This window comes from Mugil cephalus, chromosome 17 (genome assembly GCF_022458985.1).
Source record: "Mugil cephalus isolate CIBA_MC_2020 chromosome 17, CIBA_Mcephalus_1.1, whole genome shotgun sequence".
NCBI lineage: Eukaryota > Metazoa > Chordata > Actinopteri > Mugiliformes > Mugilidae > Mugil > Mugil cephalus.
The window spans coordinates 19,727,664-19,753,717 of record NC_061786.1 but is presented as its reverse complement, the minus strand read 5'-3'; the positions used below and the strand labels follow the sequence as shown (position 1 = coordinate 19,753,717).

General features: G+C 41.9%; 2 protein-coding genes across 7 annotated transcripts in view; both read right to left on the bottom strand.

Annotated features, from left to right (window-relative positions):
• Window positions 1-1,564: 1,564 nt before the first annotated feature.
• Window positions 1,565-8,195, bottom strand: LOC125023347 (solute carrier family 2, facilitated glucose transporter member 1). The gene is made up of 11 exons (XM_047610573.1): window positions 8,022-8,195; window positions 7,753-7,839; window positions 7,324-7,422; window positions 5,694-5,854; window positions 5,367-5,607; window positions 4,848-5,010; window positions 3,845-4,029; window positions 3,608-3,709; window positions 3,293-3,394; window positions 2,441-2,644; window positions 1,565-2,001 (listed from the first exon to the last, which is right to left on the bottom strand). Exons 2-11 carry the CDS (start codon window positions 7,810-7,812, stop codon window positions 1,822-1,824), a joined length of 1,497 nt encoding a protein of 498 aa, XP_047466529.1. The 5' UTR covers window positions 7,813-7,839; window positions 8,022-8,195; the 3' UTR covers window positions 1,565-1,821.
• Window positions 8,196-13,294: 5,099 nt separating this feature from the next.
• Window positions 13,295-26,054, bottom strand: part of smoc1 (SPARC related modular calcium binding 1) — a 57,303-nt gene continuing 44,543 nt past the window's right edge. For 4 of the 6 annotated variants that reach the window (XM_047610567.1, XM_047610570.1, XM_047610571.1 and 1 more), the window contains 4 exons: window positions 25,245-25,350; window positions 24,542-24,786; window positions 23,797-23,830; window positions 13,295-17,025 (listed from right to left, as the gene is read on the bottom strand). In XM_047610567.1, the coding sequence (XP_047466523.1) occupies window positions 16,986-17,025; window positions 23,797-23,830; window positions 24,542-24,786; window positions 25,245-25,350 (425 nt within the window). In that variant the 3' untranslated portion in view covers window positions 13,295-16,985. Of the gene's footprint in view, window positions 17,026-23,776; window positions 23,831-24,541; window positions 24,787-25,244; window positions 25,351-26,054 lie in introns of all 6 variants that reach the window. The other 2 variants (XM_047610569.1, XM_047610568.1) reach the window with 2 other exon arrangements.

The window sequence follows — 26,054 nt, the reverse complement described above, 5'->3', positions numbered from 1 at the left end:
GCTAATTTTACAGAGTGCAGTTTTATAGTTTTTGCAGATTAGTGCAGATTGTATCACTGGCAATCATTTTATTGTTCATTTCCCCCAAAGTTGCTGGGACTATAACATTTAAGCTCGTGTCACATGGGAATCTGGAGGTAGAATGTTTCCTCATAAAGATACAGATGCATGACTCTGATATTCTTCAGACACATGAGTTGGATCACACTCTTCTTTCTACGGCAAATTAATTGATTCTACAGTTTAAAACCGGGACTGAATTTACACTGAAATGAGATAAAATTTGAAGTTTATTTGCACAACAGCATGTTTTATAGTTTGGTCCAGTAGGTGTCGCCATTTCCATACCTTTCATGGAGACAGAGAGGTTTCCAAACAAGTAAAAATCATAAGTGAGTTATTGTGTCTTTGAATGGACCAGTGAAGTTGTTGATATTTAAACGTAATACTACATGATTTCTGATTTAAAACTTCTTCTCTAACTTCCTGGTTACCTTCCTCGTGCATTCCTCCCAGTGGATGACGCTGGAGGAATCATGTGTCCTCAGATAAACCTGTGGTTGGTTTTTACAGACAGGTGTACACAGCTCAGAGACGTGAGAATTTCACAGACTGATATTAAACTGGAAGGTTATGTCAGAAGTGCAGGAAACTAAAATTCAAGGAAACATTGTTCGCTATGAGACAGGTTCGACTGTGGAGGTCTGACAGTCTGATTGGGTGACTCAGCGTATCAGTAAGATAAAATGTTATTCTAATCCACTAATAATCGGAATAAAAAAGCCTCTTGTAATTCAATCAGAACAGAATGGGCCAGTTGATCAGATCATTAGGTGTGATGTAAACCTTTGATGGTTGGAGTGAATTCATTGTTCTTGCACATGTTTACCCCACAGTGAAAATGTCTCAGTCCATGTCAGTCACCTTATGTTCACTTAAGTTGAATAAGCTTCTTTTGTTTCATTTCTGACAGATTTGAGCCTCCACAACTCACAGAACCCCTTTTGGGATGCTTCAACCCATCCGCCACAACATTAAAACCACTTACAGGAGAAGTAAATATAAAACATTGAGCATCTTGTGACAATTCAGTGTTCCGCTGGGAAACTTTTGGACCTGGAATTCATTCATGTGGATGTTACTTAGTCATGTACCACCCACCCAGACCAGACAATGCACCAAATTGGTATTTCTGATCATTATTATCTCAGTCAGGTTGCAGTATTGTAAACGTAGCCAGCGTCTCTCTCTCTCTTTTTTTTTTAACTGAAACGTTCACTCGGTGCTTCATACGTCTGCTTGTGAAGGAAAAACAAAACCAACTTTCTCCAAGAACTATATTAATAACTTGTTGCAGATTTGTTTCATTGGAAACAGGACAATCAGGAATGCCTGAAAACTTGCAGTACAAATGTTAGCCATTATTCACTTTTAAACTGTTGGGAAAGTAACTGAGGCCATGTCAACCACAACAGGAAACTTGAAAGAGTCAGTGCATTTAACATGATTGCAAAATGATTGCAATATTTTTATTTATTTATTTATTTCCTTGTTGTTGTGACTTTTGAAAGGATTTGTAAGGACGATTGTGGCTGTTCGGGATAACTTTGGCCGAACTTTTTTGTTGTTGTTTTTTTTTCTTTTTTGAGAAAGGCAGATTTTGCTAAAGAAGAAGAAATGAGATTTGTGAATTGCGCTGATTAAGTATGGCTTTTTATTTTTATCACAAGAAGTGTCTCTGAAGTCATTCGTTCAGTGGTGTGAGGACCGCAATCAGGATCCAAAACTTGAGAAATAAAACTGAAACTATATCGGGCTGTGTCAGGTGAAGGTGTTGAACCCAGTCTTATTGTGCAGAGGGATGCCCTCCGCTCCTCTGAACTCCTCCGCAATATCGTCGAACGTTCGGCCTTTCGTCTCCGGGAGGCGAATCCAGGTGAGGGTGAAGGCGAGCAGAGCCACGCTCATGAAGAGGAGGTAGACATAAGCGCCACAGATTTTCTGTGTGTGAGACAAGAATCAAACTTTAGCAGGATATGTGCATATAAAATATCACTTAGAAATAAATGAGAAAGGAGAAAAACAAGAAGGTTGTTTGATTTGGTCCCAGTTTCAGGCTGGCTGCTCTGTTTCCCTGGTTAACGGTTAATTTAATTACTTCTTAAACTATTTCAGCCTGGTTTTAAAGGGATAAAGGAATAGATTTATAAGTGTAATAAATAAGTAGAACATTTACAAGATTTATATCTGTTTTACTAAAGCTGCAGTTTAAAGCAAACTCAACAGATTTATAGCCAGAGTTTAACAGCCACGTCTCTAAGGTGTAGGTGAAATTGCAAAAGCAAACAAAGAAATCCACCTCTGTTCCCCTGAAGTCTATTTTAATTATACAGCACACAGGCCAGCAGTTTAAAAAAAAACTAAAATTGTAAAATTGTACCAGTAATGGAGGAAAGAGGAGAGCCAGGACAAACTTCCCTCCCCAGTTGAGCATGCTGGTGAAGGCCATGGCGATGGGTCTGCCGGGATGGTCGAACAGCTCAGCAGCGATGAACCAGGAGATGGGACCCGGGCCCAGCTCATACGCAGAGATCAGGCAGAACACCAGCAGGACCTGAAGGCTCCGCAGCTCTGGGACCAGGTGCTGCATGGTGTACACACAAGTGAACAATACGCAGCCTGAGCTCACAAACAAACCTCCGCAAACATTCACAGTTCAGCCAGGAGTTATAGTTCTGTTCTGGGACCTCCTTCCCCTCCCACGTGGAAAAACTAAGGCAAGGAGAACAGCAGCGATGACCCCCTCCCCCAGGTATAGAACAAAGTAGACATGAGTGGCACCGAAACTGAGACTGATGCACCATAAAACAAGGAGCTGGGTCTCATGGAGTCAATAGTCAACGGTATCGATACATCTGATACCAGGTCTTTATGCTCTACAATCGATTCTCAAATCAAAATACTTTCGATACTTCAGTCATTGGTGGTATTGTGGTGGAACATTAGAAAGTAACTAAACTATTGAGTTGTGGCAACACAACAAACCTTGTGAAACACCTCAGGTTAAACCACAACACAGAATATGACGCATTTATAATGAGGAAGACCAACACCAGAATTCTCCACCTACCAGTTAAGTGCTAGTTACATATTCATTTATTGGAGGCTGCAGCCATTGTTTTTATTTTACATACATATATGCATTGATTAGTACTTATTGATTGATTGTAACTGCATCAACAACGGTTTACTTGTTGTTTACATAACGACCACTGAGCTACGTAGGTCTTACCAGGACCGAGTCGACTATGGTCACGAGTAAGTTGCACACAGCTATGGAGATGAAACCAGTCAGGAGCAACTTCCTCCTCCCTGCCCTCTCCATCAGGAAGACCTGGGGGAAGGGGAGGGAAGAGACAACAGAGCGGTGGCTCCGCTCACATTTCAAGTCTGCTTTTAAAATTAAGATGCAACGTTATCTTGTTAGTGTTCAAACCGTTAAACTAGTGACAAAAGTTTACTGCAACAGCCAAGATTTGGTTGCACTTTGCATCAAACGTAGTCAGTTACAGAGGGAATCATTAGCTGACTACGTATCTGTACTCACTGCTACCAAAGTGAAGGTCACATTGACAGCTCCAACACCCAGAGTCAGATATTTGGCCTGGTCGAAGTTGGTCTGGAACATTTTGGTGGAATAGTTGATTATCTAGAAGAAAGTAGGAGGAATTGGGTTTAGTTTAGGATTTTTAGTGGGATACTGGACATTCCACTGAGCTGTGGCTGAATATTCATCACAACGAGCATCATATCACAAAAAGATAGAATGCGTTTTACGACCCACCGCGTTGAATCCGGAGAGCTGGCTTCCCAAGTTGACGATGAGGACGATAATAATGGGCTGCCTGTAGCTGCGTCTCTTGAAGAACTCATGGATAGTGACCCCGGTCTGAGCGTGGGCAGCCTCCTCCTTCATCTCCTCCAGCTCAGCCAACATCTTGTCTACACTGCCCCTCAGCCTCAGCAGAGCTACAGGGTCACAGCGGCAGGTTATTAAATTATTTTGGTTTGATTCCTACGAGTCTTAAAACTTCTCCACCTCATGTCTGTGTGACCAATGAAGCTGGATGACTGTGTTTAAATGCTGCATCATAGAAATGGTGATAATGGGATATGTGCAATAGTGTTAAAGGGACGTGCATAAGTGTAAATATGTATAATGATATAGGGATATGTGCAATAGTGAATAAGAGGGATGTGCAATGCATCATATGTAACTGTGGAATCTTGTGTATAATATTGTAATAGTGGCAGAGGGTTATAGGCAATAACAACAAAGGGATATTTACAAAACAATCATGTGCAAAATTTAATTAATTTAATTGTTATTTCTTTTGCTTTTTTTTGCATTTTTTTGTTGCTTTTTTTTCCTGCTAATGGGATTCAGGATGGAAATTAGCCATATGACTATAATTTACGTCTAAACATTTATTAAAATCACCCGATCAACCAACCAACCAATCAACCAATCACCCAGCAACCCAAACAATCAACCAACCAGGTGACCAGCTAATCACCCAACCAATTAATCACACAACCAATCAATCACCCAATCAATCGAACAACCAACCAACCAACCAATCAATCACCCAATCAATCAACCAACCAACCAATCAATCACCCAACCAACCAATCACCCAACCAACCAATCAACCAGCCAACCAATCAACCAATCACACAACCAACCGATCAGCTAATCAACCAACCACCCAACCAATTAACCAACCAATAAATCAACCAATCAATCAATCATAAATTGTTCATACTAAAACCAGAGAGGGACCCACCAGTTTCTGCCTTGGCCTCCTCTCCCCGGTTGATGAGGAGGTAGCGAGGGCTCTCAGGGCAGAAAGGCAGGACCAGGTACTGTATCAGGGCTGGAATGAGAGACAGGGACAGCATCATGGCCCAGTGATGCTCTGTGCCCAACGCCGTCTCCAGACCAGCCACCTGCAGCAGGCAAATACAGGACTGACTTAAATAGCCGCAACTGCTCAACAAACGCAAGCTATAATAAAAAAAGAAAGCCACCTAGGCCAGACCAGGCACTCCCACCCCATAGCAATGACACTCCTTGATGGCAAACCTGTACAGTATTAGGAAGGTGGTCATCATGTTTGGCCTAATTGTTTACTATTAGCGTCATCCACAAATATGAGGATAAAACTGGCCATGATGCACAAAAGTAAGACCTTCAGTAATTGACAGTCTGTTATTGGAAATGTGTGGAAGACAGTTGTCCAACAACCTCTGACCAAAGCCAACCTGAAGGGAATAAAAATCAAGACTGGCAGCGTTGTTCTCACCATTCCCACCAGGATGCCGGTGGCAAAGGACACTTGGTTGAGTGTGGCAAAGGCCCCCCTCAGGTTGGTGGGGGACACTTCCTGGATGTAGAGGGGGTTGAGGCTCATCACCAGGCCACAGAACAGGCCGAACACCAACCGTCCCAGGATGAGAACCTCGAATGACTCGCTGGCCTTGGAGGCAAACATCAGACACGCTCCGGCCACAGACAGACAGTTGACTATCAAGATGGAGTTACGCCTGGAAGTAGGCGGCATTGAAAACGAAATCAACTGTGGAAAGTCGGCAAAAAATAAAGGAAAAATGTGTTTACTTTGTCTTTTTACCTGCCGTAAGAATCTGCAAGGTATTTTACTCCCAGTGAGCCCAGCAAAGCTCCAAAGTCCTTAATGCTGACGGAGAGCGACCACAGGATAGTCAGACTGTGATCTGGCATCGACTGGTTGTGTCTGGTTCTCCAGGTGTGGTTGAAAAACTCTTCGATGATCTAAAAACAAGACACGATTTGCAACAGTAATGGCTGTATAAGTAAAGAGGGTTTACACTGATGCACAGTTTGCACTAGTTTGCATTAGTACTGCGTGTTTTACAAGTTAAGAAGATGACTGCAGAAAAAAAAAATCTTAAGGTTATTCAAAGATACATTTGGCGTTTATGACGTAGAGTTTAGTGCCGTCCACATGTGAAAAAGCCGAGAGGAGCCAGGCCTGGAGCTGAGCCGCAGAGTTTCAGGGGATCGTTAAATTTATTCAGTGTTTTATTCGGGCTGTGAAATAGTTCTTTGACAGGCATGTTTGAAAGGAGCATTGGCCTCTGCATGACTGTCTGTTTGGTCCTCTCATGGAATATGAGCCAGAACGGGACGTCTGTGATTTCAGTGGTATTCTGTGTGTGCAAAATGAAAAACTGCATTTGAAATAACAGTTTATTTGAAGAATGGATCTTCACTTACTCTTTAAACTCAATTTATAAGTAAGATTGAGAGCAAATGAAGTAACAAACTCTAAACATGTGACACTGTGACACTGTTGGGATTCTGACAATGAGAAGCTCCAGAACTCTGAAAGTATTACCATCTAATTCAACCTGCTACCTTATTCATCTTCTCCTTCTTCCCTTGGAATGTGATAAACAAAGTCTTCATTCTAAAGGACATACTTCGATTAGTGGTTCTTAAGTTACGAACTGGAATGGAAAGGCAGCTTCTAGGTTTTCTGCTCCTGCCGCATGGAGCAACCTACAGTATGAACTTCAAGATGTAGAATCCCTGAAAAAGTCTGGTTTGTCTGTGGGCAAATGTTTTATCTTTGTTATGCAACTCTGTGATTTTATAAGTGTGCTGCCCTCACTCTTGGAGAGGTCTCTCTTGTAAAAGATGGGAATAGTTGAATCAAAACAAAGGCTGGAAGTCGAACTAAAAAGCGTGGAGACACAGATAAACCAGGAACAGATCTTAAAAAAAAAAGAAAGAAAATAGAGGTCATGCATTGACGTCACTGCCACTCTGGGCCACGCCCCCTGAGTGGCAAAAACATGGTAAAATGTATCAGTAAATACAGCGAGACCAAGAAAAATGTGGATTATCAGATCAAATTAAGGACAACTGGATTCGACAAAGAATCATACGAACTAGTATGGATTTGTAAAAGTGAATTAGCCTCAGTTTCAGTTAGTTTAGATAAAAGATGCTAAAGCTAGAAGCTTTACTAAGAAGTAGCGTCAGCCATACAATACTGTAGCGTCTGACCGGACGTTAAAAGGATGGCGAGGAGTGATCGCAAATATTCAGTTTATTGTTTTATTGTTATTTATTGTTGGAACTGAAATAGTTGCTGTCGGCCGTAACCATGGAGACTTCAGCTCGCTGTGACGTGCATACCCCTCCATTCCCCGAACAACCTGACCTTAAACCCTTTTGTCGTGTTTCGCCCCTCAGCTCCTGCCGGCTCTGCTCACCTTGGCTGGAGCGTTGACGTTGCCCGTGTGGTATCCGATCTGCAGGGAGCCCAGCACCGCTGCAAGGATGGAGGTCAGGAGTGTGGCTGTCAGATGGCTCTGTGGCATTTAAGATAAGATGAATCCCACCAAAAAAACACATTTAATATATTTATTTAACCCTTAGCATTAGCTGCGTTAAACGGATGATACAACAACATCAATAACTGTTAAATAATATTCTGTATTATACTCTCAATATATAAAACACTCACAGCTCAGAGACTTAACTAATGCCACCAGTTTTTTCAATACAAGCAGTCCTATATGACTATTTGTAAAGATCAGCAGAGTATTTTTACACATCGGTAAGAGGCATATAGTAAGTGAGTCATCCTCTAGTTCTCCTGTGTTTTAATTTGTAGAGAAAAAGGGTTAAAAGGAACAAACCTCCTGAGACGCCATTAGTCGCGGTGAGACGGATATCGCTCTCTCTCGATGTAGGAGCATCTATTTTCTTCTGGTCGAGTTTTGACACTTACACATACGTATGGTGAGAAAAAGAAAAATCATGCACATGCTGGTGGTTTTAAAATGTAATTTTCCAGTTTTCTCCCAGCTACATCTCATCAAAACTATAGATAATATGGTTTTAGAACAAATATACATTAGCATATGTTATACATCCTACATTCAGTTTCTCACTCTCTTTAACTTACCTGTGCTGTGGAGTAAAGCAGAGGCTTGTAGCACGAATTCAAATGAAAAGTGGTCGAAACCTCACGTCTGTATCTACATATCTAGATATTCTTTTCCTCAACACTGTTCCTGAGCCTCGTACATTGATCCCGTCTTCATCCCTGAGTTTCAGATATAATCACACACACACAAACACACACACACATATTGGACCAGCGAGTCCAGTGATGAATTCACACCCAGCTGATGAATTTGCTGCAGACCTGACAGAATGGCAACCGTGGGCCTCCTCCGGTTCTCATGGATCAGCTGACCGACGTCCCGACTTCGGACTGACCGAGGATCTGTTCACAGGAACACCTGACGTTAACTCTAGACGCAGCTAAGCTGATCCCAGGCCAGGGACCTAAAAGGAACCGGTTTCCATTTGGAGCACTGAGCAGGCAATAATGCAGCCACGTGCTTCAGCTGAGTGTGTGTGTGTGTGTGTGTGTGTGTTGAATATGTATATGTGGAGTTGCGGGAAACGTCGTGTCCTCGGATGGTGTTCATTACGCTGGAAAACGAGAAGTAGCTCATAGACTTTCATCTAACTCCTCATGTCTTTCTAGGAACTGAGGGAAGATTGGTTCTGGTCCAACCAACTCATACTAGGATCGTAGCACTTCCCCCCACATACACCAAGACAAAGACACCCTACCACTGACAATGAAATGTACTAGTTAACATTTTCACTTAAATTCGGTTTGTTTTGCAATTTTGGACTTTATCCCATCAACATAAATGTCTAAGTAACAGGTCATCTTCACAGGGTTTCCCAGAATCAGGTTGAGTAATCCTTCTTGTAATCCCTCCTCTATCTCTGACTTGAATCAGTGCCTGTTAATAATTTAAATAGTATAAATCTGCTTTCCTGTAAGGCTTTACGAGAGTTCATTTAAAATGAAGCAGGACTGCGCTTCGTTGGTGGAGAAATGCTGAGGCAGAGATGCTGCTTTCAGGGCCGGTCGACGCCCATCTCACAATGCTGTGACAATGTGGAGCCTCAAGGATTTAACAGTAACAGCACCAGGATGGATGCATGTGTGTCACAAAAAAAATATCCTGGTAAACTGAAGATCCCAAACTAAGCTGTTTCTAGTCAAAGGAATAAAAAAGATAACGAGAAAACCAAGGGCTGAAGCCTCCTTCGCCTGATGTGTTGCTCATGCTTATGTTATTATATGTTTATATTTAATCCCTGTCTCCATAAATAGGTTTAACTTCCTGGAATAGGTTTGTCTGCACTCCCCATGCACCTCTTTCATGCTCTGCACTTATTCGGACTTGTTTCATACATAGTTTTTACTTCTCATTTCTTAGTACTATGCACTTCACGCATTGTTTGCACTCCTACCTTGCACTTTAATTGTCACGTTTATAGTGGTTATTGTGTTCTGTTGATGTCATTTGATGTTGTCCTTGTCCATTGTGTCTCTGATGTTTGCTGCATAATTAATTTCCTTCAGGATTACAGATAAATCTGAACTGAACTATATGAGCTCACAAGCCCAGAGTTAATGTATGAACCAGCTCATATCAGCTGATTGCTCAGCTGACGCCTCCACTGAAGCATCATTGGCTCCTCCGAGTCCTTTTAGTCCTTTGCCGTTTCCCAGCGAGCTGCTTTGCGACCCGCCTCCACCCCAGCTCCTCTTTTAATGCTGTGTCTGTTCATTAGTGTCATTACTGTCATTGCTCTGTTCCGTTCTAGGGTCTTTGCTGCTGTTTGCTTCCCAGAACAGAATTTACTGCCAAAAGTAGTTTACTACAAATTCAATAATTTAGTTTGAAACGCAAGTGATCCGGACCCAAACGCTGCTGAGTGCATATTTGTGTGCAGGCTTGTGAGGAGGGGGTTAAAGTTTGTGAGCGTATATTATATGCAGGTAATGTGAACCACGTTTTCCAACGAAGTTACACTTAGAATCCTAATGTCATTAACTCCCCCGCTTTATTTTCGTGTGATGTATTGTGCCGTCCTTATTGTTTCGTCCTGTTTCTTCTCATGGATCAGTGACGTTTAATCCGATCCAGCCTTATTGAATGGCTGTTAGACCGTCGGTTTGTGCGCTCGTTCGCATGTCGGCATGTAGTAAGTGCACATTTGCACATGAAGCATTTTCACCAGTAAAACACACACCTCGCCTCTTAAGTGGCTCCAACCGGAGCAGAATCTGATTATTTTCACTGCCGAGAACAACGGGCCAAATGAATAAAAAGAACGGAGGAGAAGAAAGATGAACTTAATCATAATGTTAGCGGAGGACGCATTCCCTGGCCTCACCACAAACCACATCATTTGTGCATGAAAATAAAGCTTTATCATAAAACGCACGAAAATATGTGCAAATAAATATTAAGTGTCCCCTGAGGGTAAGAGGTGATGGAAAACAGATCATCCGCAGAAAAGCCTCATAGATGCAATAGATGGTACTAGATTCTTATGTGTTATTTTTGCGATTATTTGCTACGACTGGCTAAGAAATCTGCAACGCAAAGAAGAGACATATAATGTATTTATTTTAAAGGGTTAATAGGGTAAATGCATAGACTAAAAGTGCAGCCACAACATTTGGAGCTCCCCCTGGTGGCTGGCTGTAGTATAGCAGTCATGCATTGATGTCACTGCCACAGAGGCCACGCCCCCTGAGTGGCAAAAACATGGTGAAATGTATCTGTAAATACAGTGAGACTGGGAACAATGATCCATATGAAGTAGTAAATGTAGTAAATTAAAAAAAAAAAAGTAGTGAATTTCTTATTGGGATGAATAAAGTATCCATCCATCTATCCATCCATCCATGAAAAGTGGACTAGCCTCAGTTTCAGGTTATTACAGTTATGATAAATGTAGATAAATAAAAGATGCTAACGCTAAGAGCTTTACTGAGAAGTAACGTAACATACAATGAAGAGGAGTGATCGCAAATATTTGTTTTGTTGTTATTTATTAGTGGAACTGAAATAGTTACAATTTAATTTGGAGCTCCCCCTGGTGGCTGGCTGCAGTATTGCTCATAAACTCCACCCCCTTCATGTTAGCAGAGAGACAAGCTGAGCTAAAACCTCAAACACACACACATCAAACAATTTGGCGTCTGTTGTTTTTAAGTTGTTCTTATTGTGTTTTTTGTTGGTTAGTTTTTTGTTTTATGTAGTTATGGTCGCTGTGATTGACCACTGTTCTCGGGGGAAGTAATTGTGGTCATATTTCCTGCCGACTTTGGAAATGCAGTGTTAACTTTAACTTTAATGGATAGTTTCAAGCGAACAAAACGACTCACTGTGCACTAAATTGTATTAGCGAACCTATTAGTTGTGGGAATGGAAGCATATTGCATTCACTTGAGAGTTAATTTCAGTTTTGATGAAAAAGTTCCATTAGGTCTTGTTAATACACTGGAGGCCTGCAGTTTATGGATGAAGATGAAGTGAACAGATAATTGTATGTCTCATTCAATCAGCTTTAATATGGATTTTTCACTCAAGACACACAGAGATACTTTAGTCTTTACGTTAAATAGATTCTATAATAGATGATGGATTGTATTTTTATTAGTTTTCTCCTAGTTTATGTAGACACATTTCAGGGATCAATAACTCACTAAAAGGAACAATCTTAAGACACTTATTTCCTCTTGTGATTGCCTGGACAATAACTGAGTGTCAGTCATTAGATAGCGCCGCACAGTTAGTTAAACGCCCACAAGTACAAACACACAATAAGAAAGTAGTAGTTAGCGCTACGGGTTAAAATGCGTCATCCACCTGCAAGCTCTGTTTCTGCAGCTGAGTTCCTAATCAGCGTGTGGATACGCCTGTCTGGAGCGTGACCTCTCACCCCTGAGCCCTGGCCTCCTGGTAGGCAACCCCTCTGACCCTGCGCTCAGGCAGCTGGGCAGGTGCTGCTGCACGCACAGAGGGCATCGGGCACAAATGGTGAACAGTGCCCCCCCCCCCTCCACACCATCCCCCCCACCCTACAAATACACACACACACAGCTTCCCCGCCCCCGCCGCTAATGTTTAGCTATCGCAGATGCTAATGGCCCTCTCTAAATTACCTGTAATGGTGGTTTTGATCTGTTTCTAAGTGTTTCAATGCGCACACAAAGGAGGGGAGGGGGGGGTAAAAAAAACTATGAGGACTTACTCATCCACACCTAAACATGTGGAAGATTGTCAATATGATCCCTGAATATGATTTACTGTCAATGAGCAAAAACATTGGAGTTAAAAATCCTATTTCAAAATAAACTACAACAATGCATTTGAGTGCTTTTGTTTACAAAATGTCCAAAACGGCACTTTTAAGTGTGTGTTAAGTTCAGCCAACAGTCCCAGACAGGCTACACAGAAATAATCTTTTTTTTTTTTTTTTTTTTTTTTATCCATAAATCCTTTGGTTTATTCTCAAGGAAACGCAGCAAAAGAAAGAGCATGTGATCAAAGCTGTTTTTACAGTTGTTGAGGCTATCTTGGACATCTTTAGTGACTTTTTTGGAAGTAAAATCTGTTATCACACCATCAGATTCAGAGAGAAGTAGAGGGGAAGAAAAAAAAAACGTAAACTGACGCCCTTCTGAAAGTTTTAAGCCTCATTAAAAAAAAAAAAAAAAAAAAACATCGCGCAGCACCTGTACTGCCCACACGTCACTTTCAAAAACCCAAATTCCTGCTTTCACCTATGAAACCCCCTCCGGCAACACGCCCACCCTCAACCCCACCTTAAACAAAGGAGAAAACACACACACACACACACACACAAACACACACATCCCTAAGCAGCTGCGTCATTATAAAACTCTTTTGAACTTCACACTGGAAGTCAAATGCCACATGTGTCAGTACAAGACAGATGTACTGCAGCTGCCTCTTGGCTCCAATTTCATCTGTGATACCCCCCCCTCCCTCCCTCCCTCCACCTCCAATTTCCAACCCCACTTCACCAACAAGCGCTTACCCCTCCACCTCCACCTTCCTTCATGCTCTGACAACATCCACACCTTTGAAGTCCCATCACTAAATCAGACGCACAAATCATCACCGGGGCAAAGACGGGTGCGTTTGTGGAGTCCGGGGTTCGGCACTCAAATCACAGGGGGGGGCGGGGGATTACCCTTAATTCTTTTCAGAGCGTCATCATTTGTAAAACAGAGGTCTTTCCTGTTGCACATCCAACAAAAAAAAAAGAAGAAGAAGAAGAAAAGGAAGCGTGAGTCTGCAGTAAAGAAAAAAAAAAGACATGAACTTTCTTCAAAATATTTATTGCCAGTTCATAAATTTTCAGTCAGCTCGGTTGATGCTGTGCGTGTAAGCTCCTTGTGCATACATGGAAAAATAAACCGGGCTTCAGTGTGAATTTATAGCCTGCAGTGAACCATGTTGGCCGTTAGGGGGCAGTGTTAAACTCCTTCTCCGAGGCTGAAGATGGTTTACAGACATGGGATAAAACTGCTTCAAGATCTCTGGAATAGTTTTTATTATTATTAAGCACAATTATGAAACTTTTTAAAAAATACATCCTTTACTCTTTGCGGTAATAGCTTGAGTCACAAGCAGTAGCAGAATAGTAAAAAGTAGCCATGTAGCATGTACACTTTTTTATTTATGTGGCAGCTTTGTGCCAGACTCGGTTGTTGAGCGTTTAAATTTAACTCTTAAGTGCGTCTTACCTCAGTTTATAAGTGTCAGGTGTCAAATGTGAAACGACTGGTATGTTTGTTTCAGGATTTAATGTGTCCACAGACATTTTTCTCATTACGGCTGCTTTACATTCAGGTGGGAGACGACATGAGGGGTACGCACCGCTGGGTGCCAAGATACACCTCATAAAATCAAGCAGTTTATCAATTTGGTCTCCAAAAAAAAAAAAATCTGTGTCAGTTTCAAATAGCTAGGGAGTTAAAAGTTTCACATAAAACATGTCAGATTTTATTGTGTCAACTGTAACTAAGAAAAAAAATATCAAAATCCCGGTCTTGGCATTCCTGTTGGTCCAAGACAATTCTGGCTTTTTTCCCCATCGGACTGACAGCCGTCTCCAGCCTCCTCCTCCACCAAACGTGCCCCTTTGTGATTTGCAGTGATTAGCCTGTTGGGTTGTTTTAGAGCTCGCATGTGATCTGCAGCGTCTGGAAGCACTTCAGCAGACACAAACACACACACACACACACACACACAAGCTCAGTGTTCAAACCCACATTGAAACAGGCACTCGGGACAGATACTGCGCAGCCGTCGGAGGAAGAAGAAGAAGACAGGTTTTCTTTCTCTTCCTTGGCGTTGCCGTCCAGTTGGAATTGGACCAAACTTGGTGATTGCAGTGGATTGAGCACCAGATACCGTATATACATTCTTGACTGTGTATAGCGATGAAGACAGAGGTCGTAAAACACGAGCTGGAATAGTAAAACAAACTTCACCATGGATCAAATAAACACTCCCCGCGGTGGATAACATGCAGTCTGCTTTAAGCATTTCATTGTTGTGGATTAGCTACTGCAGTAGCCTAATGTTTGACATAGTGTAGACACACAGAAAAGTATATATATATATATTTTTTACAAGAAGTCAGAATGACAGTGAAGGAAGCGAACACCCAAATGCCCCACAATGCAGTTTAGTAAGACCAACCAACAAAGCTTATTGTACATATTTACAACAGGAGCCTTTCCTTTAACTTTTTCTTTTCTTTTGTCTCATGAGCTCTTTACACAAAACAAACACACAAGCGTTCAGATCCCAACAGCAAAGGCACCATTCTCCAATTTTCAATTGCTCCCAAATGTGAGCGAGGAAATTTTATTTTACTTTTTACAATCCAAACCTTCTTCATAAGTGTTTTTTCCCCATGTCTGCTCAGCCATTTTCCTATTAATCTAACACCCTGCGGGGGTACTTTCAGAGACTTAACCATCTTGCATAAGGTGGCAAAGCTCCAGTATGCGCAATGTTGAGGGTTTCACAGACCAAGACTGACATCAGCTGCTGGAGGACAGACTGTAATTACATCCACATACACAAAATTACTTCTGATATTACTTGGGAGTATCCAATAATCACTCTGTTTGTAAATGTCACATCAATAACTCCGTAACTTCGTATGTGACAGCTGGAATGAGCTGAAATGGACTAAATTCTGAGCCGTGTAAACTTTTCAGTCCACTTACTGGTTTGGGTTTACTCATCGGTGGCACCTGTTTTTCCTGGCACCATAAAGGAAACAGATTTTTTTTGGACGGACTTGGAAAAATAAAATCGACGCCAGGGGGTCACAGATTTACAAATCCCAATTTGTAGTGGAAGAAAACAGAGGAAGAAAAAAAAAAGATATGACTGCTGCATAAGGAATTCAGCACCAGTGTTCTGGAAATACCCTTAATGTTTTTTTTGTTTTGTTTAAGTTTGGTGAAAATCAAAATTAACCTTATTTTACAGTTGCAGAACTGTGCATAGCGACTTGTAACAGGATATAACATTGCACACACGTTGTAAACCAATGGCCTTGATTGTGATATAATGTGTTCAACCACCAGCAGGAAGAAAGTATGATCACAACTCTGCACGTTCAGTTTTCTTTAAAACCTTTTTTAACATAGTATTTTCCAACAATCTTAATGTATTCTTTCATTGCAGTGGTTTCATCAAACTGAAAATGAGCTGTGACAAGCCCTCCGTATGTTACCCATTAGCATTTAGCTAAACTACCAGTTGGTGGAGACTAAAATGGAGCTAAAACATGAGTAAATATGAGGCTTGGTATGTAAGGATTGTGTCTCTCAAGTTTTTGAATGCCATAACGCACCTTTAATGTTCATTTCATCTGTTTAATTTTTGTTTGGTGCTACAATAGGTATATCTTTGTCTCTATATTGTATTTCTTTTAATGAAAAAGACAAAATTTGAATTATCTTCCTCTGTCTAATCACAGGAAACATGACTAATACCAGCTGACAAGAAGGAATAATTACAACTTGCCCAACTGAAAGCTCTCTCTCTGTTTTTCTTTCTGCTTCTTCTTCTTCTATGTCTTGTTCAGTTCTTTTCCATCAGGCTAGTTTATTTGGATTAAATAGATGTTAACTGACTTGTCTTTTTTATGCCCGATTTTAAAATGGTTTCTTTAAATTTGTGAAATGAGTTACATGGCTAGCATAAAGTTGCATCAGCTTGCAATGCATGCGCGAACGCACCGATAACCGAGAAAGGTCGGTCATGTTCTTGCATCAATTTTAAGTTTCCTAAAAAAATTGTTTAAGCTAAGTAAGTAAAAATTAGCTTTCCTTCTACACGGGTCACGGTGAAACAACATTTGATTCTAGAGGCGAAATGTTCACGTGTCTGGAAGCTTTTGTTTCAGTGCAAGTGGATTCATGCAGCTACTTCTCTGCTGATAATTTAGACTTCATTGTTAAATGCAAATCACAAATTACAAATTTGCTGAAATGGGTCATTTGGCTGAGAGTGATTTGTCTTCTGTGAGTTTTTCCACCAGCCTGTGTGCTGCTACGTTCAACTCGGGGCCTGTAAGTTTAATTTAATCGCCGCAAAAATGTAAAATTAGTGCCTGTTCTTGTTTTTCCGAGGACAGAATGAACCAAAACGGCCGACTGAACATACAGGGAGATGTATGTGCTCCTCCAGTGATGAGCCTGGCATCTCTTTACAAATATATTCTCATTCTTACCAAGAAACTTTCAGTCACTTCAAGAGAAAACAAAATAAAAAAAAAACAAAAAAAAAACACGCATAAACAGATAAAATGTCAAACACAGGGAGGAGAAAGTGCAAATATTTTGGCGCCGCTTCGTTTTCTCGTTTTTCTGTTTGTCTTTTTTTTTTTTTTTTTACTCAGGAACTTCTTAATTTTTCTGCTCCATCTTTCTCTTTCCTCTCAGCAAGCGTACAGATGCCTTCCCTCTGTGCCCTCTGCTCTTGTCTCAGCTTCTCAAACCTTCTCTCCTCACACCAGACGACCTACTGGGAACAGAAGAGGGACGGAGAGACAAAAGAAAACGTATTCACTCGTATGTTTCAGTGACCGGCATGCAGACAAGCTCATTGTTTGTATGACCATCTTTGTGAGGACATAACATAATTGTAACCATTACCCTAAAACTGAGTCTTAACCCTAAAACAGCCTCGTAAAGACGCGAGGAAAGTGTCCTCACTTTGTCAAATGTCCTCAATCTGATGGTGTAAAACTCAAACCGGTCCTCAGAAAGATAGTCGTACAAGAACACACACACACACACACAGCTTTTCCTCTTTACAAGACAACGGCCTAACGCACATTATTAAAGCAAATGTGTGCCACTGATGTATCAGCCAAACCCTTGAGTGCACAAACACACTGTATATGTATGAATGTCTGTACATGTGTCTGTCTGAAGGACCATGTGGGAAACAGATCCACCCTCTGCAACCGATGTCTCGGTTCATGTAGTTCATGTCTCACCATCATCATCTTCTTCGGTTCTACCACGCCATGCTTTGATGGACAATATAACACATTTAACCATTTACACAGACACTAAATAAATTATTTAATTAGATGTACTGTTTACACCGATCATGCATAACATTATGACCACCTTCCTAATATTTTGTAGGTCTCCCTTGTGCCATACCGTACTCTTCTGATTGAGGTGGTTAGGTGAGACTTTTCTTATTAAATGACAAAAGTAAACCCATTTAAACACAACTTCTTCATTTTCTTCCTCTTAATTTGTTATTAATTATCCTAAAGAGTCAACGTGTTAGCTGTTTGGCAGCTGTGCACCACCTACACACACAAATATGTACCATTGCATGGGCTCACTGTGCTACAACCAAGCCATAAGTTAACATGTCCCTGAACTTTTTTTTTTTTTTTTTTGAGTTGTAGTGCTGAAACTGCAGGGGGACGGCGCACTCATCAATCAGATACGTGGGTGATGGAGGGGGGGTGGGAAAAAAGAATGAGAGGAAGATGGGTAGAGAGTTGAGATTGCTTACAGATGGCTGTCAGAGGAGCAGAGGTCCTTCTGAGAGCGTAGGATGTATGCATTATATATGGATTTGCATTTGTCTTGTTTGAGTGCCCTTGTGTGTACGCCGTTCTTTTTCTATGTCGCATATGCAGTGTATATAGAAAACTACTGTCTTACATGAGGTTGCGTATGTGTTTGAGAGAGCAGCATGTGCAGATGCTGTCAGTGCTGCTCATGTTCTCAGTGAAATAGAAGTCCAGCTGATTTCACTCAGGAAGCTTCTTTAGTCTCAGACGATGCATTTAATTCTAAGCATGCGCATCACAGCCCCGTCCATCGCTCCGTAAATCACTGGTCACCCTCCATATGAGTAAATCTTACAGCGGGCACTTTTACATATACTTTAAGTGTATAAAATAAAACATTATTGCCTTTTGATTTTACCGTGAGCGGGCGGAACCAGCTGCCGACTGTTCGCAGTTTAAACTTTGACACTTTTATGTTAAACGTTGATTAAGTTGCTGTGTGTTACCAGATCACATCACTCAATCAGGTTATATGCAAACCTTCTTCTCTTTTGCTGTGCTCAAAGAGAGACCGGCTCAAGTGGTCATTAGATGAACTGCACATTTTTTTTCAATTCTTTCTGGTTCTAGAAAGAATTCCCCAAAAAAATCCCCACATGTTTTCAAAAGACTTTGTGAACCACATTTTTGATCAAATCAAAAGTGAAGAAGAGAATGTGGCACACAAAGTTAAATATTTGGAGCTCTTGGAGAGTCCAAAATGGACATATTGTTCAGTTTATCAAAATGTTGGATGTTGACCTGAGTTAGGTACAAGTGGCTAAATAGAGTAAGAAAATGATAAACGTAAAAAAAACAAAATGTGCAGCTCCACTCATAACCACTTGAGGCTGTCTGCAAAAGCGAGTGAATCTCAGTAGACCTCTATTTTTAAAATGCTAAACCTTAAAGCAGTTTACGTACAGCCTGGTACACAACACTCTTAGAAGCTAACTTCCCAATGCAGGACAACTTTCGTCGTCATTATCTACTGCAGCAACGTCAGTCCAGATGACCTTCTCCCCAGCTACTTTCACTAGCTCCTCTGGAGGAAACCCCAGGCACTCCCAGGCCAGACGGGAGATATAATCCCTCCATCGTGTCCTGGGCGACACCGAGAACTCCTTATGGTGTGGCATGCCCACAACACCTCTAACAGGAGGTGTCCGGGAAGCATCCTTACCGGATGCCCATCCAACCTCAACTGACTCCTCTCAACGTGAAGGAGCAGCGGTTCCACTCTGAACTTGTCCCGAGTGTCCGAGCTCCTAACTCTATCTCTAAGGCTGAGCCCGGCCTCCCTGCGAAGGAAACTCATTTCGGCCCCTTGTATCCGCGATCTCGTTCTGTCAGTCATTACCCAAAGTTCATGACCATAGGTGAGGGTTGGAACGTAGATCGAACGGTAAATTTAGAGCTTTGCCTTAAGGCTTGGCTCTCTCATCACTGCAGACACCAATCTGATCCATCTGTTGATCTAGCGCTCCATCCTACCCTCACTCGTGAACAAAATCCTGAGATACTTGAACTCCTCCACTTGAGGCAGGACAATCCACCCTTTTTGAACTGAGGACCATGGTCTCAGATTTGGAGGTGCTGATCTTCATTCCAGCCATTTAACTCTTGGCTGCGAATCACCTCAGTAAGAGCTGGAGGTCGTAGTTCGATGAAGCTAAGAGGACCACATCATCTGCAAAAAGCAGAGACGAGATCCTCTGATCACCGAACTCGACGCCTCCACCACCCAGCTGGTCACTGGTTTAAATTACTATATCAAGGACTAAACTTATGCATATTACGAGCTTTGCCTCTTTAAGTGACTGGATGTACTCACAAGTTGCTACTAGAGAGCCCATCCATACATCATCAATGGTACAATTAGAAATGGATTACTCAGGGGGGACCTCAAGATAATTATAATTTATCATTAAATACACAATAAATGTCTCATTAACATGGCCAGTCGTTAGATCATTTGGTAATCATTAAATTATAAAATCAACGGAGAGATCTTTGGACAAAAGTCTATTCTTTCCTTCCAAAATCCTTGACCTTTCCAACATGTACCTGTTAAACTTTACAGCACCACCACAATATTTCCTGATGCCTCTTTCCACTGAAGTCATGCTGCTCCTCTCTTTAGCTCGGATAAATGTCTCCGTTGTACTGAGCGGAGCGACAGTGGTGCTGATGAACTGGCTCGGCAATTACCAGGCTCCAGAGCAGCGAATGGTCCTCTCCCTCCCCTCTCCCCACTCACTGAGGACTCTGTCTGTGCCATTAACAACACAAAGCTCCTCCGGCCTCTCCCCGGACACCTTGGCCCCAGCCGTGATAAAGAGCTGAAAGCAGATCCTGTCTAGTGGTGAATCGCCTCGTCTCACCTGGGACCGGCCAATAAAGACACTTGGCTCAAGAGCTGGGAATGGTGGTGGCAACGGAGGGAGAAAGGACGTGGCTAAGAGGACGGATTCAGCGGCTGCTTCGCAGAACATGGATTTTAGTAGCAAACTCATCACAGGTAGTGATGTTAAAATTATGGCCTCTGATATTTCCAGTCTAATCTGATGTCATAGTTACTAATAGACGAGTAGAGCGGGGTAATTGCTGCTGGCTCTGAGAGCCTGAGAGGACAGGGCTCTGGACTCTGTAATGGTTCTGCAGCCTCGGTGCCAACAGGCCGGTTTAATAATGCCCTCCTTTCATTTCGGCCAAGACAAACAGAGGAGGAGCACAGGTGAGCAGGAAAGCAGACGAGAGGAAGCAAGAAGAGGATTTTGACATAAAACAGACAACAGACATGATACAAATAGCAGAAAACCATTTGCTTCTGCCAGTACCAACGTCATCTAAAAAAACAGCGGTGGAATTTTAAAATAGTCTTTGTCAGATTAAATCATCCTCTAGAGCGTAGAGGTGGTAACACTCATTATTCTTTTTCCTATTCACCAGTGCTGCTAATATATTATGATGATATGATCATACATTTGTGTAATTCATCATCCAATTAAACTACGTCAATATGGGTAAAAGAAATAAACATTTCTTTATCCACACTCTTCTTCCCACATTAGAGTTCTGACGATTCATTTAGAAAAAAAAAAAAGAAAAACTCATACTCATCAATCTTGATTTGAAAGATCTCAATTCATAAAATCCTTGGATGGACTTTTAAATATGCACCAGCAGTTCATGTGTGAGGGCGATCCAAAACCCTGAGAGCAGCGTCAGGCCTGAAAACTGATGGGATTTAAAAAGCACGCGACAGAGAACAGCTGTGCAAAAGCAAAGCAGTATGCAAGATGTGAAACTAGAGGTAAAATATTGTGGAAATACAACAATCGTATCTGCAATCGACTTTCATTTTAGTTTTAAGTGAAACTGGTTAGAATCTGAAATATCTCAACTTTAATGGAGACGCTGTGAATCTGAATCAAATTTAAGAAAATGGCAGTCACACCCAGACCTAGATGCAAACCTTTTTCCACATACGTATCTTTATTTATTACGTATCTTAATCAATGACCTCTTCTCCCTGTCAATCTTCCAACAAGTTTAGATCTACAACTAATGATTGTAATTGATGTTGATTAACTTTCAGAATAATTAAGTAACTAAACTGTTTTAAATGTTCCAGAACTTTTACGTATTGTAATCTTCAAATCAAAATCAAAATCAAACATTTGGTTACCGTTCTTGCACTATACACAACATGTTACTAAAGAGTTAAAATTATTAGTAATCGCATATATTCCCGCTTCAATAGTGCACCTAGTTTTTAAATACATATCCTGTCATTCTCGAAAAACAGCCAATGATGCATCAGGCAAACTCAAATCTCTCACTGCATCCTCTAATATCTTACACTCATTCTAAGGGTTGCAACTTTCTAAAAAGAACATCGTGACCTCTGCTGCTGAAGCACACTGCAAACTCATCAAACTGCTAGGGGCTAATTGAACCCTCCAACCAATAGCGTGACCGTGAGATGGGTTTGCAGAGACAGCCCCAGGCTTCCTGCTACGTATCCCATCTATAATGAGGTTTGCAGTGTCTCTAGAGGATGGATGCCACCCTCTGCACAAAGTCAAATCTCACACAAGGTATTCAGATGTTTCCCTTCGCCGCTGCCAACGTGTCAAGAGCGAGGAACCTCGTTGCAGATGTGCCCAGTCCCCCCCACCCCACCCCACCCCACCCCAAAACCCTTCAGCTAAAGGCACGTACTGTAAACTGTAAATACGTCTAAGCGACAACCCAGAGTTGCGACAAGGCACGATAAGATTTAATGCCTGACAGAGGCAGCTTGACTTAAAGATATCCAGGCCATTAAGGAACAGCTAGGCATACCTGAACAAAATGGCTGTCTATCTTAGCAAAGGCAGAATGCTGCCATATGTTCTCGCAGCCTCCTGATCCTTTCAAGCAGTCTCTACTTTTCTTTCTACATACCTCACTCTCTCTCTGAGTGTCAGCCATATAAAGCTGTCAGGCCATTTACCTCTAGCTCTTGAGCGTGAAGGTGATAGATTCAGTGAATGCAGCAAAAACAACCAGCCGAGCCGAGCCGAGCCGAGCCTCCCCTGCTCCACTCTGCTCCTCCAATACGGCGGCTGTTGATCCTGGCAGACGTTCCCAGGGTCTGGGAACCCTGACGTTATGCCCGCTCAGAGCCACTGTTCTCCGAGTGCTACAAGGCAGAGCCAGGGTAAACACATGACCTCAGTGCTATGTGGCACTGAACTGTCCCAGTGGCGAGAGTCGGCAGCACCAGCGTGACCAGCAATCACTCACCGGGGGAGAATCCCGAGAGACGGATTGAGTCAGAAAGATGGAGACAGACACAGGCGACCAGTAAAATAAATTCTTTGTATTATTTTTTTTATTATTACTGTTATTATTATTCTTGTTGACTTGCCATTTTTGGTATCCAACTCAAAGTGGGAGTAGGATTTCTAAATGACAAAAAGAGCTGGAACTGATGATTTGCTGCTTGTCTCGCTCATAAATGCCAGGACTGCGTGTATCGGCCTAAATATCGGTAGTATCGATACCAAGACCAGTATCGGTATTGGATCGATACTACAATTTCTTTTCTATATGTCCCCAAAAGTACTCCTCGCAGAGTTCATGCAAGTTACATTGTTCTTTTTTCTTATTTCAAAACAAAACAAAACAATTGTGCGCCATAAAAGGGACATTTTTAAAAATTTTATGCTGTTAAATAGTTTTATATTGTAATTCATTGATTAAAAACATGTTTATTTGCCTAAATATTTGTCCTGTATTTTATCATAATCAACTAACTAAAGGCAAAAATCCAAAGTTGTTCAATGATAAGGACATTTTAAGAAAAAGTATTAGTGTCGGTATCTGCGATACTATCCCTGTATTTACTTGGTATCAGATTGATACCAAAATTCCCAGTATCGCCCACCCCTAATAAACCCGATTAAACTGATGTTGAGGTAAAACTAGACATTTAAAGAAGGAGCCTAGGATTTTTGCAGATAACAGCAATGTTTCACTATCTTCAGCTTCCACCAATTGCGCGTAACAAAAGATGCCAATCACAATTGTGCACACAGGGACACCAAATGCTGCTGCTGTTAGTAGTTTTAACACAGGTAAGCCAACTGCTGCGCTCAAAGCCAGAGGCCAGAGGGTTAGTGAAAGCTTATTAGTTTGGCTTACTGAACAAATTTGTCCCTTGCCTTGTCCCTTGGTTGCCACTTGTCGTTGAGCTTCCTGCAAAACAGGGAATACAAAGGGATTTAGCTTCACACAGGATGTCTTGGTAATTATTACATTTTAAGATGATATTCATCTAATAACTGTGCAAAAGTGCAATTTACAAAAACACGTTATGTTAATATAATATAAACATATGTGACTGTGAAAGCCATTATTCACTTAAACCATCATTAATTAAAGTTTGGTGTGTACCTGGCAGCAGCCCCTCTGACAGTTACTAATGACCTCTGTTAGCAGCGCTCTGTAAGCTCATGGTGAGTTCTGATGAGGGATCTGCTAATACACCACGTTAGCCTTGTCTAAATATTCCTCGGCGAGTGCTGAGTGAAGTGGTGGACCTTATTTAGACTGCCAGCACATCTGTTTGTCACGTGCACCACATCATCTTTCACGCTAAATTACCGACCTGACTTTCTGAAACCACGGAATGATAATGAAATATTAACTTCTATTACAGTGTTAAAGCCGTTCAGCTGACTCAGGATATTCCCAATTTGAACACTTTAAAAGAAAAACGCTACCTAACTGGATGCCAAAGGCTATCTAAGCTGTCTAGTTCTTGAAGTTTCTGCGTTCAGATTTTCCCAGCTGGCTTGAGGTTCGTGCGAAGGTTGTGACCTTGCTCCACAACCGTGCCAAACCACTTTCAGCCCCCCCCCCTCTTATACCCCCACCCCCGCTTCAGCTTCTTTCTTCCCCTCTTACCCTCCTTGCTGACGCCCAGGCAGCCTTTCAGCTCCTGCAGGGAAATGGCCCTGTCCTTATTCAGGTCACAGTAGTCGGTGAATTTGCGGGCACATTTCTTGGGCTTGGCTTTCTTCTTCAGGTACCTCTTGAAAGGTTTTTGTTCCTTCTTGTTGATGTCATGGCTACCGTTGTTGTCCAGCTGGGCAAAGTACCAGTGCACCACCCTCTCCTCTAAAGTGTGACTGGGGTCGGGCTCGACAAATCTGGGAAAGGACAGAGGAACGTAGAAGACCCAAGAAAGGAATAAAATCTGATGTGTGTGTTTAAGATCCTGCATTGCACGTCTGACATGTAACCTCATCATGTGCCAAAAACATTCTTTTATATATATGTATATACGGTTATTTCAGGCAGTCTTGTTTTAGGGCACAAAATGACATCTCAGCTTTATTACACCTCAGCTTGGAACAACATTATTTTTAATATATTCTCTTCTTTAGCCTGGCTTAGTTTGGAATAGGTTCATCTTTTCAGACAGTGACACAGCCCAGTGACGTATGGCATGATATGAGCAGCTAGTTTTGCTAATGAAAAAAAGGAATTCATAGTTTATGTTTCAGAAAAGCAGAGGGAACTATTTACTTAAAGGAAAATCATGAATAAGTTTGAGGTGTTGCATAAAGAATCGACCAAGAGCTAGATAATAATTTACTGTACTTACCTCCCGCCACCAGAGGGGGCTGGTGAGTTTATGGCCTGCACCATGTCTGTGGTGAGGGCATCTAACAAGCTTGTAATGAATTCCACTTTCTTCCCCTCTGGGCAGCCTGGTGCAAATCAAAGACAAAAATACACCAAAATTACCTTCCACAACTAATTTGAGCCATTACGACGCAGTGAAGCTTTAGTGCACCAGTCAAACCAGTATGACACATGTCAGGCCTGCAGAGAAGGCATGCAAAATGTGTCCAGAGCTCAATGGTACATAAAATCTGTGGCCGACACCCAGCACGACCGGCTGAATTATGACGAATATGCTTACAATAGAGGTGAAATGCAGAGTTTGGCTGTTTTGTAAGCCTTCAGGAAAAACAGCGGCAGGGCACATGTCGAGAGGTGGGAGCGAGGTGTGCTGTGATGAGAGGGCTTTGTTGAGCAGTGCAGACCTGTTAACTTTTATGACACAATTTTGAACACCTTGGGTAGCTCTTTTTAATTGCCCAGATGTATGGTTTTAATAGCACGCTAAACCAGTGCAAATTTTTCCCTCCTAATTGTGTCTCTTAAAGGGAAACTTCAAAAGCAGCTGCATAGTAAACTAATCTTCTCATTCTGGCTTTTTTTTTTTAAGCCTCTTCGTCTTTTTCTCAAGCTTTCTTAGTCACCCCCCCCCCCCCCCCCCCCCCCCCCCCCCCCTTCTCCTCCCCTTCCTCTGAGCATTCGTGGCCTCCTTGTCCTCAGCGGTGCTGTTCATGTCTTTTCTTCCCTCTTTGTGCTGGCTCAGGGCGTTCTGTGGGTGGTGGTCCGCTGC